We start from the raw sequence: 15677 nt of genomic DNA on the forward strand, positions 1-15677 counted from the left end.
GTCTTAGCTCTGATCCTGACTGGAGGCTTTGCTGACTGGATTCTATCTCACCAAGGACACAACACCCCTCTGGGAGCAAGGGTCCTGGATGAAACCCCCCGAGTCCTGGCCACACTGTACCACGACCCAATGGACCAATTTGGTCCCACTGTGCAATCCCCTTCCCTGCCTTTCGGCTCTGGCCTATACAATAAATCTCCAAATAACAGGTCTGTCTCTTCCTCCTCCTCCTTCCAGGCTCTTCCTGCCCAAGAAGGCAGGCCTCTGTGCACATGGCAACACCGGCCCCACCCCAGTACTGCACCTCTCCTGCACACACAGAATCACCCGGGCAGTGGCTAGGACAGTCACACTCAGGTCCCTTCCTCGTCGTCCCTCCTTGCGTCCCCCATAAACACACACACACACACACACACACACACACACACACACACACACACCAAAACCAGAAGGGTTTTTAGCTTCCTGTATGTGTCCACATAAACATCGTGGAAACTCTTCAAGGCTGCCACACGTTATCTCTTCCTCAATTCTCTCCCGGGCACGTAGAAGACAGGAGACTCATCCACCCATCTCTTCCAGCACTGGTGGCGTCCTCCATTGTTTCTGCATGGGCAAAGATAGAAGCTCTGCGCCATTCACGCCCACACAGATGCAGAGCCCCTGACGCATGTGGGCACACAGAGACACATTTGCGTACACACACACACACACACACACACACCCACGCAACAGAAACCAAGAATGATACGGGATATTTGCAAATACATCCCAGATGGTGTCACTCTTGTGCCTCGCCCTTTTGCGATCCCCCTTGCTTTCTCACCCAGGGATTCATTTCCAGCCCCCAATGGCCTTGGACCAGTTCTAAGAATGGCTGTCGGGTTGTGGGAGGACATGGCGTGGTGGGGCACATGGAAGGAAGTGCGAGATTCTCACCACAGTGGCGCCTGGGGACACGGCAGCTCCTGACCCAAAGACTGGCAGGCAAATCCAGACTGAAGGAGCAGGGGGAAGCCCGGGACAGGGCGGACATCCACGGGGAGCATTTGTGGTGAAGCACTGCTCCTCCCGAGTTGCTCTCCAAAGCCCCAGCCCACAGCACAACTGCATTTGGTTTGCAGGCTTCGACCCTCTGTGTGTTTGCAGCTGAGTCTCTGCAGGTTCCCTGTCATCCTCCCACCCTCTCCCCATGCTACCTGTGTCCCTGTCTTGGCGGACCTTCCATTTCCAAGCCAATGTGTGGCCCACGTTCCCTTGCCCATACAACACGCAGGTCAACACACCGTATACTGGGGTTCTCACCGACACATGCGCATGTCAGGTCACTGTCTTCTGGTCCCTTCCTCCATCAGGAAGTACTGCAGGGGATTGGGCCACAGGTCCTCGATGATGATCTGGTAGGGGACACAGGCCGGTGCCATATTGGGCATAGACCACTCACCTCTCTGGCCCAGGGCCACCCACATCCCCACTGCTGACGAAGGCCTCAAGGGCCCCACCTCGGCAATCCTGTTTGTCCCTGGGCAGCTGTGCTCACACAGCCAGTTCAACAAGTTAAGCCTGGTGGGGTCATGCCTGCGACTGGGAGCTCCACGTTCATAATCCCAGAACCACTGGACTGGAGTGGAACGCGATGCCTTGTAGCCTGCAGGAAGAGAGGATTTGAGGAGCAAGCTGATGGCCTCCTCCCCACCCACCTGCCCCTCCCCCTCCCCCTCCCTCCTGCCCCTGATTCATGCTCCTCATCCCCCTGCCCCGCACCATCATGGGACCCACACCCTACCAGCAAAGCTAAGCTGATACTCCTTAATGATCACTGGGTTCCAGAAGTACGGGTTGTCCCCAAAGAAAAACATCACTCTGCAGCGGTACTTGGGATGGCTCACTTCTTCCACCTGCCGTGAGCAATGGGACAGGAGGGGGCAAGTGTCCTCCCTCGGGGTCCTGAGCTACTTGCCTGGCTGTGAGGGTGAGCACCTTTGCCCCACCCTCTCCTGCCCAAATCCCACACCCGACGGGATGGCCCCCAGCCACAGCCTCCCCGGTCTGACCTCCAAGTCGACCACGTAGCTGAGCACGTCTTTGTCCTGGGCACCGATCATGGCCGACAACTGGGGGTGATTCAGAATCTGTGCTGTGTCAAGGAGCTGTGCCTTCAGATGCTGTGGAAACAGACACAGCCCCCCTCCAACCCTCCCAGGCTAAGAGCAAGGGACTAGATCACGGCATGTGCAGAAAGACCAGGAAACACTAGTCCCCACACTCCTCAGCCTCTGCACATGCATCAGACCCCATCGACACTGGGCAGTCCGTTGGCTTCCTGTACCTCCCACGCTGTCTGCACACAGCAGGGGGAGACTCCACTGCCTGCACGCCTCACAGTTCCTTCCTATATCTGACCTGTGTGGGCTGCCAGCAGCCCATCATAGCTTGTGATGTCGGCATGTGCTCTGACCCCTCCTCACGGCTGGGTTTCTTGGCATATTCCCGTGAAGACCTATGTTGTCACCAGCCTCCTGAGTCCAGATGGAATAACATGGCTTACAGGAACCCGACTGCACACTTACGCTGCAAGCAGAGGGTGTGGGAGGGAGAAAGAGATCGAGAAGCACGGCCGAGGAGGGCCGAGGAGGGAAAAGGATTAGACACAGTGACACAGCCAGTCCGGAGAGAAAGACATGGGTGGGACCGAGCCGGAGCCTGAGGACAGAGAGGGAAGCAGGGGTGGAGATACCAGGAGAGAATCCTCTGTGTGTGTGTGTGTGTGTGTGTGTGTGTGTGTGTGTGTGTGTGTGTGTGTGTGTCAGGGTCTGAGGAGGCAGCTTGTACCCCATTCGGAGTGGGTCTCAGTCGTCCTACTGTCTGGCAAAGGGGCGTGGCGTGGTTCCACTAAAGGTCATGAGTGTGTGTCTGAAATGCTCTCTTTTGAAGGAACTGCTAGGAAACGTGCACAGCCTGTGAATGTGAAGGTGGGTGTGCGGCCTGCGTAACTCTCCCATTTTGCAGCGAAATGTTTCCTTGCCTTATCTGCTCTGAGTGAAGGCTGCTTTGTGCTACCCTAGCTCTGGTAGCATGGGGACACATGGCTCGTGTCTGCAAGTAATATTTGAGACCAGCCTGCAGGCCAACGTTGGCGGAGACCTAGAGGAAACAGACCCAGTCACCAAGTCCCCCCATCCCCAACAACCGCCCCTGTCCAAGGCCTTACACTGGATCCCAGACCACACCAACCCAGGGCCAGGGACCATTCCCCAGCTCTCCTCTCTGGGGGCCATCGCCCTGAGGCACCCTGCTCTCAGTGCCCAGCCCTCCTGCACAACAGCCCCCGCCATCACCCACCAGCACAAGGAAGGATACCGCCTGGGCCCAGAAGCCAGGGATGTGCTTGATGATGGCCCTTCTGTGATCCAGGTAAGAAATCTGCCTCCGAAGAATCCTGCGCTTCAGCCGCCATAAGGCCCTGGAATCCTGGGCATTCCCAGCGCTGATCTCCAGCTGAAGACGCTCCAGTGCTGCCAGCGGGTCCTGGGCTGAGGCAGGACGCAGCGCTGGCTCTTGCTGCTGCAGCGGCTGTGAGAGCTGGGGCCCCTCCTCCGCCTCTGCATCTGCCTCGCGCTTCTCCTCTTGCTCCTGAAACTCCTCCTGCTGCTGTCTCTCAACTTCCACCTCCTCCTCCTCGTGCATGTCCTCTGCTTCTGGCTTGGCTTCCTCAGAATTCTCCTCTCCAGCCACCTCATCCTTGGTCGCCTCGCCGTCCTCTTCCTCCTCCCCGATCACCACCTCAGCCGCCACCATTCCGTCATCCAATATCAGCACCAATTCCTCCGCTGGGCTTGCCACCTGTATCTCACACCCGGCCTGGGCTTCCTGCACAGGATGGGCGTTTGCCGCCCCTGAACCTGGGGACTGAGGCCAGCCCACGCCCTCCAGCGCCCCTGCATTCCCGCGGGGCCGGGACTCTCCACCTTTCGCATCCGGGACGATCAGGGCCCAGGGTCGGCGGGAATCTCCGCTTTGTCCGGACCGCGACACGCTGGCCATGACGCTCGGCCCCGGCCCCAGTGTAGCTAGGGCAGCCTCAGGACAAGGACAAGGAAGTGGAAGCAGGTGGAGGGAGCCTGGGCCTCAAGGCTGTTAGCTCCCTGCTGCCTCTCGCTGCAGCCCGCCCAAGTTGGGCGCAGGCGCACAGCCTCTGGGATTTGAGGACTCCGCATTGGCTGTGGCTGCTGTGGAGGAGGGGCCGAGACAGAGGCAGTGAAGAGTGTGCGCATGCGGCCTGGGAGAGAAGTGGTTCCAGGGCAGGTCAGGCCCGCTAGCCAGGTTCACAGAGCAATCAGTTGCAAGACAGCAAGACAGGGTGCTGGTCGCCAGCAAGCGCGCGCCAGCGGCCGGTCCGGGCTCTGGAGCAAGTGCCCAGCCGCCAGCGTGACCCCCGTTTTGCTGCATGTCCTCTTCAGCGCTGTCACCTTCCAGGCCTGACTTGCGAGGTCCCGGGTATCACACAGTCTGTGGTCGCTTGTACACCCTTTCCCCAGAGGCCTCACTGCGGGCACCAGAGCATTCAGCACAGGAATGTCCACGCCGTGAGCCACTCCCTGCTCCGTCCCTTGCCCCTTCTTCATGAAGCTGGGGCAAGGCCTGGAGAAGTCCTTGGTGTCACGCCTACTGGGGCCACATGGCCGTCCGCACGGTATCTCCTCCTTGGCCGTCAGGCTGAGGGCGGCGGTAAGGTGGGTGCCCACCCAGAACCAGTGACACCCACCCTAGACCCACCCCACCGCCATGTCCTTGCAAGAACACAGCTCAGTAGACCTCACTGCACTGCAATGCAGAGCAAAGAACAACCCCCAGAGCACCATCTGCCACTGGTGCCCTACTGATCTCCGTACAGAGCGCCAGGGAGATGGGGTAGTAGGATTTAGCAGCTTGCTCCGGTCCTGAAATCTAACCTTCCACTAAAAGGAGGACGGCTCCAACCACGCAGGGCACGTAGGGGCCCTTCACCGAGAATTGCAGACTTGTCTGTGTCTGTCTCTGAGAAAGCCCTGTGCCTGCTTTCACTAGTACACACGAAAGCAGACGAGTTCCCTTCCCATTTCCCAGGCACCAACAAGAATTCTGAAGAAGCATGCACCCAGACACAGAAGGTCCACTGAGAGAGACAGCGAAAAAGAGACACACAGAGAGACAGAGCTATAGAGGGAGAGAGAGAGACACGTGCAAGCAGAGCAGATGAAGGAAGGACGAGTGGAGGGGAAGACCGGCCTGGAGAGGGAGAGTCCGGGGAGATTGGCGGGAGAGACAGGGAGGAGGAGCAAGACAAGAAGAGACAGAGGGGCACCTATTACAAGGAAGACAGGCGGAGACAGGGGGAGGCATTAGTGATGGAGAGGAGGGAGACGAAGACAAAGAGAGCTGGAAGGAAAGTGGGAGGGAGGGACAGGAAGAAGACAAGGGAGGGGGAGGTAAGGAGAGGGTAGGAGGAAGGAGAGCAGGGGCAGCCGAGGCGGAGACAGGTGGGCTGACTCTGAAGACAGGGCAACTGCAGTGTGCACTTTCACCTGGTGAAATTCACCTGTGCAATTTGCACAGAGACGAATGCTGTACAGTGGTCAGCCCTCAGCACAAAAGGCACCGCTCCCACCTGGACCTTAAGGGCAGTCTGAAACGATCGCTGAACTAGAAGGAAGCTGCAATGAGGTCATTCGGGGTGAGGAAGAGGGCACCGCAGGGAAGAAAACAAGGACCCGTTCCCCACAGGGCTGCTGGAAGCCCTGCACTTACCAGCAGGAGACAGGAAACGGGACTGCCGGAAAGACACAGCAGAGGTTTAGGCACAGCACGTGCGGGAAGAAATCACGTCCCAAAGCTCGGCAAATTCAAGCAAAAGCAGAGGCTGCACATCCATGAATGTCAATGCTTTCCGAGTGGAACCAACGAAGTTCTCACAGATGCCCAGGAAATGTGCTCAACTCTGAGGCCCCCTCGCCTCTGGCAAGCTTCTCATCCAAAGCGACTCATCACAGAGAAAGGGTGGACCGTGAGCAAAAGAGCCAAGGTCTCCTTCGGATCCCCGGACGCAGACAGGTGATCCGCCCAGTAATTTCAAGCCAACGTATGGTGATAAAGGTTACCTTCCACCACAGTGATGGAGGAAACTCGCACCCGAGGGGAGGACAATGAGTGAGAACCGCATCCCAGGCTGTAAGCTAAGGACAGACCATCAAGCTGTATTGGAAGGTCACGAGACCGTGACTCAAATGTCTGTACAGACACAGAGCGTCTGCAGAGGCACGAGGGCTGGATAGTTGTAAGCAGGTAGCAGGATTTCTAAGTCTGGGCTGCCTGTATGATACGAAAGGCTAACACGTGCAAGCAGAGCTATGCCCATGTGATGCGGATCAGCCTCCTGAGGCGGTACTTTGTACCCTGTGGAGGACCTGGGAGACGCATGCAGGCGGGCTCCTTGTGCACCTCTGCCACCAGGCACACATGTGGGAAATGTAGGGCCAAAGGGTTTGCCGCCGGGCTTAGTGTGGCTCACCCTTCTGCGGGTGCATTGAGCATCAGTGCAGAAAGCACTGGGCTCACTGAAAGAAGCCAGCCCCTGACAGAAGCACAGTGGTGGTGAGCCCTGCCTGATGGCTTCCTGAGGAGACTAAAGGAGTTAAAGGCATGCAGTCCACCAGAGAGTAGAGTGGTGCTAATCAGGGGAGGGTGCGATGAGGAGGTGTCGGGGCTCGGGTGTGAAGATGCAGTCATGCCATGTGCATGAGTTCTGGAGATCTAACTTGCACAGGGCAGCCGTAAGCAATGCTTCACCGCCTCGTCAGATTTCTCAGAGGCAAGTGCTCTCACCACAAACAAAGAGGGGTCGCTGAGAAATGTCCCGGTGAAGGTGGCTGGACGGAGCGCTTGCACGTGAAGGATACGGGCACATCCGTCACTGCCCGTTGTGTCCCTCAGGCACGCACTAGTCCTGGTGGACTAAGCTGAGCTCAGAACCCAGCAGTCAAAGGTGTCAGCCTCGTTCCTGCAAACATGAATCAGACTCCCAGGTAGGACGTAATGGACAAATTAGGGACCAGAACACACAGGAGGCACACGGAAACGAGACACACACTGGCAGGGGGAAGTCTCTCCCAGCCAGGAACATGCCACGTGGCAAAAGAGTAAGTGGGAAAACGTTGCCGGTCCGCTTTTCACAATTTACGCCTGCATCTGCAATGTGCAGGCCAGTGACGTTTGAGCCCCTCGGGCGCAAAGGGTTTGAAAACAGAAGGACAGAAAATAGAGGTGTGACGGAATGCTCACAGCAAGCCAGCTGCATTTGGGGACATTGACTGGCTGGCAGTGAGTGCATGGCCAATCCTCTGACGAAGGTCCTACAGGCACGGAAGGATTTCTGGCTCCTGGAACATAGAACAGAACACGCAGAAGCCCCTCCACCTGACAGCAGGACAGCAACTGGATCTGTCAGTGGAAGAAAGGGGTTGAATGCAGAGGGAAGCACACTCAAGCGCAGAAGCATACACCAAAGACAAGACAGGCCACCAGAGCCACAGCTGACCCAACACACAGGTGTGCAGAGACGAAGGCGGTTACACGGGTACAGCTGTGCCCACTTAGGCCAGGCAAGGAGGCATCACCAGAGAGGTGTCGGCACAGGCAAAGCCAGGAAAAGACACAAACACGCCAGGGCTCACTCAGGGAGACAGAGGAGCACAGGCAATGCGAGACATTTCCTGTGAACAGAGAACAACGTGACGATCCCGACAGGCCAATGAGACACGTGTGGTTCAGAGACATGGAAGTCAGAAGGCTCCTGAATTGCTGAGGGTGTCCTCTCTCGAGGGACAGCACTCTGGAGCCCACACACGCTGATGTTGGGGTGGAAGAGGCCGCTGGGCAGCAGATACAGTTGTGCAGGGGGTTTAGCAGCTCCTGGACCCTAGGGCTCCCCGGGGAGAGCTGCGGATACGGGAGGACACCCGGGGATGCCGGGTGTGCAGCATGAGGGCTGTAATCCCTCGGACACAGAGCACCGAGGCCTCTGCCCACGGACCTCAAGTGTCCACACTCGAGGGTTTGGCTCTGGGTGCCATGAGTGCATTCCACACCCACACCTTGTCCGTACCTTGTGTTTGGGACAGGCCGGGCGGAAACGTCACCCTGGCCCCGAAGGAGGTATTGGCTGGAGATATTAACATGTGGGGGACCCTGTGTTCACCTGTCCCCTAAAGTGTTCCTGCTCGGCAAGACCTATCAAGTAACGGCCTGCTTGTGCAGGAAGATGCCCCAAAGGGCCCAGCCTCATGACCACTGAGGCCGTATTCCCACTGCACAATCACTGGCCATACTTTCTTTGGATGTTCACACCCAAAGACTCGGGTCAGCACTGGGAGCTTTTCCAGGGTACCCTGACATTTACCCATCAAGCAGCTGAGAAGACGTGCCTCTCCAGCCAGTGTGCAGACAGCAGCGAGAGAAAGGCCTGCCTTCCCTTCTAGAGAGTGCGACAGCCTCTGCCCTGGAAGAGGTAAGGCTTGGTCGCACAGATCCTCAACTCCACAGCGTGCTGACACCCCGCTGACCATGTTGTCTGCATATGATAGGGGCAAGAGGCCTCCATGCACTGGGACTGCCCACGCCTTCTCTGGAATAGAGCCACTGCAGAGAAGGCTCTTGTACTGCAGAGCTGTGCAGTGGGGATCCTGGGGGGCTTGGGCAGCTTGGGAGACAGGAATATTAGTGTCGGGAGGTCAGTGTCAGGCACGCTGTGCTGGGGGCCGTGTTACTTGGGGATACAGAAGAGCCTGCGATGGACAAGGCTGAACTCTGTCTACTGCACTGCTCGCACGGTGGAGCTTTTGCCCCATCCCTAGCACAGACATCTCTGGCAAGCAGCCATCTGCTGTGTAAGGAGTATCCCAGCACTCACGTCTTCGCAGGTGAGGCTCGTCCCAGTCCTTTCTAAGCTCCAGGCCTGCCGGGGACCTCTGCACAGAATGCTAAGGCCTCACAAGTCCATCGTTCCCTATGTGGCTGAGGCAGCCTTTGTCCTGGCACTCAGGCAAAGGAACACAGGCTGCCTGGGACGAGGCGACCTCCCTGAGCGCCTGCTGGTGTTTGCACTTGGGAGTCTTCTCACAAGTCTCACATGGCGTGTTGGACACACGGCTTAAGCCTGTGGACACAGAGGAAGAGCATCACCCGACTCATCACGGCTGATGATGAGAGGGCAGAGGGCACACGGGAGAGGTTGGCGTGTTCGTGCCCTTGAAGAGCCCCACCTCCCCGCGACCCTCCCCTCTGTTGGCTTGCAATCTGGGCCACCCATTCGTAACCAGAGGTCTTTTCAGAAACAGCAAAGTTCACACAAGGGCATCAGCACTAGGACTCCTTCAGGAGTCTTGTGTGTGTGTGTGTGTGTGTGTGTGTGTGTGTGTGTGTGTGTGTGTGTGTGAGAGAGAGAGAGAGAATAAGTGAAGCGGTGTTTGGGAGGCTCAGCTTCAGGAAGTGGAACCAGAAAAGTTGGCTGTGATTTTGGAGTTGCGTGAGACTGTAGTGGGCTGTTTTCTCTGCAGTGTGTATGTTGTCCCTGTCAACTCTGCCTGAAGCAGAACTTCATCGGTCTTACCCACCCACTCTGCCTCTGGTCCCTCGGTTCCTTCCCCTGGACACCAATCTTACAACCTGCTCACAATCCCTCAAATATGTGTGGCTGGTCCTGAGATCCTGACCTTGTCCACAAGACAGTCTGCATTGGTAGACGTCTGAAAACCAGAGGGTAATCAACCCTGGGAATTCCTCCCTGTGTGGCGGTTCAGTCAACATGACTGAGGGTGTCCCCATGCGGGATTCTGGGGGCACCATCATGGACATGCCCAAACCCTGAATATTGGACATCCCTGGCCTGTGCTGGCCTCTCCGTTTCCTTGAATTTCCTCATTTTCACAGGAAAGCTATGAACCTGGGCACTGGCCTTTCTCTCAGGTTTGTGCCCTGGCCTCCCTCACTCAAGTCCCCATTGCTTCAATCTTACTGACCTCACATGCAATCCCAATGTGTGACCCATCCCTACGGACAATGTCCTACGTCCCGCCCTTCCTTGGAACTCCAATGTGCAGGCACAGAACACTTACACCTCTGGACAGCCGCATGTATACATGGACACGCCCCAGAGCGAACCTGAGAGGAAGACACACACAAACACTTCATGCTGTTTATCTCCCATTCTATATTTCTTCAAATGTATTGGACCCCCGCCCTGCGCCACGTGTCACCACCACCCTTGTCCTTATTTCATGGCCAGGAGAATCTTGTGGACCATCGGTGAGCATCGGAAGGGTTTCCACTGGGGTCGATGAAGTGCGACGCTCCTTCATACTCTTCTCAAGATCGTGCATATCCCTGGGATATATGGGTACACACAGACAGACACACACACACACACACACACACACACACACAGGACAGGTGAGAGTCTTATCTTGGCCCTGAGTAAGGTTGCTTGAATGTTTCCAAACGGAAAGTAGGATGGGAGGGTGTGATAAGCTGTGCCAAAGCTGACAAGGGGATCCAGAAGCCAGACAACATGTGGGATGGTGGTAGGAGGCCTGAGGGTGGGGTTCATGGTCCGGGAATGACAGTTGTCACCGTGCTATGTGATGAGCCAGCTTTGGTTGTCCCGCTTTGCTCATTCTTTTTGTCTAGCCCCCTTCCCACCTTCAGGCTCCCCAAAGGGGCAAAGCCTCTTTGACACGTTACTTCTTAAGACTCCCTGTCTCAGGCTGATGCCCTTTTGACCTGGGGTCACCTCCTGTGCCGCTGTGATTCTCGGTGCCTCCATGCAGAAGAGAATTGTGCCCTGGACCCCACGGCACACATTTCCGTGCCCACACCCTTGGCTGCTCACCTCTTTCCCTCTCAGTTCTCTCTCCTGGGGCCTCCTTCATCTTGAAATACGGCAGGGGGTTGGGCCAAAGATCCTCTATGATTATCTGGTAGGGGAGACAGGCCAGGCCTCAGGTAGCTATCCCACGCAGTGGGGGAACCCATGAAAATCACCTCCCTTCCTTGTTACAGGGCCCCACCTCAGCAATCCTGCTAGAGCCGGCAAAGCTGTGGTCAGAGAACCAGTTGAAGAAGTTGAGGCTGCTGTTGTCATGCCTGCGTCTGTAGGCCTCCTGTCTGTACCTTGGGTACCACTGGATGGGACTGGAATGAGACGCCCTATACCCTGCAGGAAGACGAGTATGTGAGAAGGCGCCAGAGAACTTATCGCATTCAACCCTCCACCCACTGCCGCCCATGCAGTCAGTGGACACTTACCATCAAGGCCTAGGACATACTCCTTCGTAACGACTTCATTCTGGAAGTAGGAGTTCTTGCCAAAAAACAGCAGGATCTTCCGGCATTCCCTGGGAAACTTGTGTTCCTCCACCTGCCGTGGTACAGTGGGGCAGAAATGTGAAATCTTGTTCCAGGAGACCCGCCCTCCCCTGAGGAAGGAACACATCACTTCTCCCCACCACCTCCCCTCCCCACACAGCCAGCCACCCACACCACCTCCCACTCCCAGGCCGACCTTCAAATTGGTCATGTGGCGAAGCATGCTTTCATCGGGCTTACTAATCAGGGCTGACATCTGAGGGTGGTTCACAAACTGCCGCAGGTCAAAGAGCCTTCAGGTGCTGGGCGTGAGAGAGCTCGAACCAGAGAACCAGTGTGGACAGCCTCCAGGCGTCCTCCCCCAGGGTCTCAAGCCCTCCCCACAGGCTGCGTCCAGGCCCACGGGGTCTCCGGATCGCGCAGGGCTCTGCTAGACACGCACAGGAGGCTGTGCATGCCCAGACGCCCGCAACCACGCCTAGCTTTGTGTGCTCGTGAGGACACTGAGGACGCTTACTTCCACACAGCCAGACAGCACACATCCGGTCTCGCGCCGACCAGTGGGCATTCACATCGCCTTCCCCGCAGCAAGATGCTTAGCGGGACCCAGAAACGTGCCCCCACGCGGCTTTGTGTGGGAAGAAGCCCTCGGTCATTTCCCCGACCTGGCCTGGACCTCCACCGCCACTCCCCACTCTCCCAGCGCTGTTTCCGTGCCAGGTGCGACGTAAAGCACACATGCCTCCCCCACCCCGGCACTGCCCTCCTGCCACACTCATTGCAGAGCCAGGACCACCGGATGGGATCACGTTTGCACGTTCCCGGCCACTGGAGCGCGGCTTAGCTCCAGTCCCTGTCCTGGGTTCCTCTAAATGGCACCGCCCTTTCCTTCCTCTTGCGCAAGCCCAGCCCCCTCTGGACCCTCCACCAGCAGCAGGAAGGATACAGCCTTGGCCCAGAAACCACGGATGCCCTGGATAAGGGCACTTCTCTGCTGCAGATGACGCTGCCGCCTCTGCCATATGCTGGGTTTGAGTTGAGAGTCCTCCCGGCTGGCATGTGTATTCAAGGGCTGCACCTCCGTCTGAAGAGCCTCGAGCAAGGACAGGAAAGGATGTAGGCTTGCACTCATCTGCGTCTCTTCCTCCTGCTTCACGTGCAGCTCCTGTGCGTTCCCCAGGCACCAGCCACCTTGCTCCTTCCACTTTGGTTCCTCCTTCTCCTGCTCCTCAGCTCCTGCTCTTCGTGCCCCAGCTCCATCTCTTCCTTCTCCTCCTTTCCCAGCTTTGCCTCTTCCTCCTGCAGCTCTTCTTGTAAATCCTGTTGCCCCTGCTCCCCCGCTTCCTGCTCCGCAACTTCCCTTAACTCTTCCCCATCCTCCTCCTAATCTCTCTGCTCCTGATCCTCCCCCTTCTCTTTCTGCTCCTTTTGTAAGGCCTCCTGCTCCTCCTGCTGCTGGTCCTGCCCCTGCTCCTCCTCCCCCTGATCGTCGGCTTTTGACCTTCTTCCCCCTCCTTCTCCTCTTACTCCTAATCCTTCTGTTCCTGTTCCTCCTCCTACTTCTCCTCCTCCTACTTCTCTTATGATCCTGCTCCTCCTCGTCCTCCTCCTCCTCATGAAAATCATCTTCCACATCCTCATCCTCATCCTCATCGTCATCCTCCTCCCACTCCTCCTCCTCTTGAAAATCATCTTCCTCATCCTCATCCTCATCCTCGTCGTCGTCCTCCTCCCATTCCTCCTCCTCCTCCTCCTCCCATTCCTCCTCGTCCTCCTCCCGCTCCTCCTCCTCCCCCTCTTCTTGGTCCTTATCCTCCACCTCCTCTTCCTCCTCCTGTCCCTCCTCTACATAATTATCCTGCTCCCCCGCCTGTCCCTCGTCTTCCTCATGCTTCCTCTGGTCATCCTTCTCATCTGCAAGAACGTGTATTTCTGTGGCCGCCGCCTCAACTCCCTCCTCCACCAGGCCCAACAGCTCCGCCACCGATATTATGTTGTCCACCAGCAGCTTCAAATCCTCCCTTCGGCCGGACACCTCTGTCTCACGTCGGACCGGATATTCTTGTGCACTTCGGGGCATTCTGGCCCCGACACCATCGTCGTGTGGCGCCTCAGTCGCGTCCAGGAATACTGTATGCCCTCGAGCCCGGGTCTCTTGACTACCGCCTTCCATGACGAACGCGACCGCAGTTTACGGGGCACTGCCACATTTTCCAGACACTACATCCTTCGCCATGTGGAGCTGGCCCAGGACCGCAGGTGGGGCAGATTCAAACGAAGCGGCAGGAGGTGAAAGCACGGGCCTCCCTCACCAGACCCAGTCAGTGGAGCCCTGACGACAATGGCTGACAACGCCCTCCCGCCTTCTGCCGTGGACCAAGGGCCCAGGGGGCGCATGCGCACAGGCGCTGTACCCAGGAAGCCACGGCGGTGGCTGTCGCTGTGGTGATGCTGCCGCAGAGGCCTTTGTGGTGACAGAAGTGCGCATGCGGCTCTGAAGCTGAGGGCGTTGCAAACCACGCCCAGACTCCCAGCCAGGCTCCAGGACCAATCATGAGGACGGCAGTGGGCGTGGCGTCGGCGGCCCCACCTTTCAGGGCGGTGGGAATCTGCTGCGAGCGTGTAACGGCACACAGTGAGCCCCGGGCTTCGGTAGTGCGGCGCCTCCAGGGGCCTCCAACTTAGCCCTCTGCGTGCCCTGTTTGGCCTCTGTCAATGAAAAGGGGACTTTCACATTCCCCCCCCCCCCCCCCCCCCCCGGCGTCCCGTACGGCCTGGGCACGAGGCTATCTACACACACGGGAAAAGGGGGACCTCCACGCTTTTCACGTTTACACCCCCACCTTTGGTCATCGTGCCCATAGTCTGGCAAATCCACTGAGCGGGTCAGCGTAGCTGTCCGTGAAACGCATTTCAGCTGTGCGCCCGCTGTCTGCACCCTGGTTTGCATCTGGTCTGCCTCCTTTGCATACGCCCTACGTCCATCCCTACTCCAAGAAGACATGTATGTCATGACAGCAGGCTAGCAGTGCACCCGCTAGGGAACACTGTTCCCGCTAGGGAAAACTCTTGTCACTCGGTGACAAGAGGTGTGTGACATGGAGAGGACACCACCCTAGGGGAGGCTGCCTGTCATGCGCGATCCCAGGAGCAAAGGGATGGCACTCTCTGAACTTTGGCACTTGAACCACCCCGGTACGCACCAAATCAGGAAAGCCCCCAGTCTCTTTCCTTTGCTCCCCAACGGCCTACGCACACTCACTCAGGCACAAAGATGCACGGCCACGCGGCACGTGGACACAGACACGCACACGCTGCCAGCGCAAACGCCGGGTCTCACGCAAAAGTACTCAAAGGCGCCAGCCACGATACACTCACAGACACTCTAGTGGACCTCTGCACTCACACGTGCCCTCTGTCACATCCCGCTCGCGAGGCTAGCTCCTTCCCACGACTCACACTTGCTTTCCCCCCTCACACAACACATGCATTTGTGCTGGGGCCCAAAGCTGGCTGAAAACTAGGGCAGATTCAGTATCTCCATTGGGTCAAGGAAGCTTGCACTGAGATGCCAAGGAAAGACAGCCACAACTGATACCAACCTTCCAGTACCGACAAAACTGGAATGTGGCAGGTGGAGAAACACCAGCCACGACTAGGTTCCCAGCCTATCGACCCCTGCGCTCACCTCAGCCCCTCTCAACCCTGGGGAGTGTCTTGGGTTTCAGTACCTCCCAGCTGGCTGCAACCTACAGGGCAAGGGCCAAGGGACTGACCTTTCACGGTTCACATGTATACCCAGCTTGTGTGGGCTGCCTGGAGGCAGTCACGGCTTGGGAGGTCTGGATGTGCTCTCACCCCTGTTACTTGTGTGTTTCTTTGCGTGTTCCCCTGAAGCCCTGTGCCGTCAGCAGCCTACTATGTCCATATGGACATGCACGGCACACGGGAGCCCAGATGAACTCATACGGTACAAGGACTGGACAGAGAAAGAGAAAGAGAGACGGAGGTGGGGTGGGAGGAAGCGTTCTGAAAAGAAAACTATCACAGAGACAAAGAGACAGACAGAGACCAGAGGGATACCGAAGGAGGCAGAGGAAGGAGAGTAAGTCACAACTGGAGATAGCCACAGGGAGGAAGTGTGTTTGTACGTGTGTGTGTGTGTGTGTGTGTGTGTGTGTGTGTGTGTGTTCATTTATGAATGAGCGTCAGTATCTGGGACTGAGAGAAGGGGTGTTGCTGTGATTCCTGGACCCTTGAACGCCCTCTTCCAGCAGAAT

At 57.4% G+C, this 15677-nt stretch overlaps 2 protein-coding genes across 2 annotated transcripts; both read right to left on the bottom strand.

The window, feature by feature from the left end:
- Positions 1–452: 452 nt before the first annotated feature.
- On the bottom strand, positions 453–4183 carry LOC122212830 (testis-specific Y-encoded protein 1-like). Its single transcript, XM_042926805.1, has 6 exons — positions 3361–4183; positions 2055–2132; positions 1787–1898; positions 1503–1648; positions 1306–1397; positions 453–606 (listed from the first exon to the last, which is right to left on the bottom strand). The coding sequence occupies exons 1-5, from the start codon at positions 4042–4044 to the stop codon at positions 1326–1328; spliced, it is 1092 nt and encodes a 363-aa protein (XP_042782739.1). The 5' UTR covers positions 4045–4183; the 3' UTR covers positions 453–606; positions 1306–1325.
- A 6040-nt stretch (positions 4184–10223) lies between these two features.
- Positions 10224–13570, bottom strand: LOC122212827 (testis-specific Y-encoded protein 1-like). Its single transcript, XM_042926803.1, has 8 exons — positions 13217–13570; positions 12973–13006; positions 12344–12840; positions 11594–11671; positions 11338–11449; positions 11100–11245; positions 10922–11006; positions 10224–10416 (listed from the first exon to the last, which is right to left on the bottom strand). The coding sequence occupies exons 1-8, from the start codon at positions 13568–13570 to the stop codon at positions 10388–10390; spliced, it is 1335 nt and encodes a 444-aa protein (XP_042782737.1). The 3' UTR covers positions 10224–10387.
- Positions 13571–15677: the final 2107 nt, after the last annotated feature.

The sequence above is a fragment of the Panthera leo genome, assembly GCF_018350215.1.
Source record: "Panthera leo isolate Ple1 chromosome Y unlocalized genomic scaffold, P.leo_Ple1_pat1.1 chrY_random_Un_scaffold_79, whole genome shotgun sequence".
Taxonomy (NCBI): domain Eukaryota; kingdom Metazoa; phylum Chordata; class Mammalia; order Carnivora; family Felidae; genus Panthera; species Panthera leo.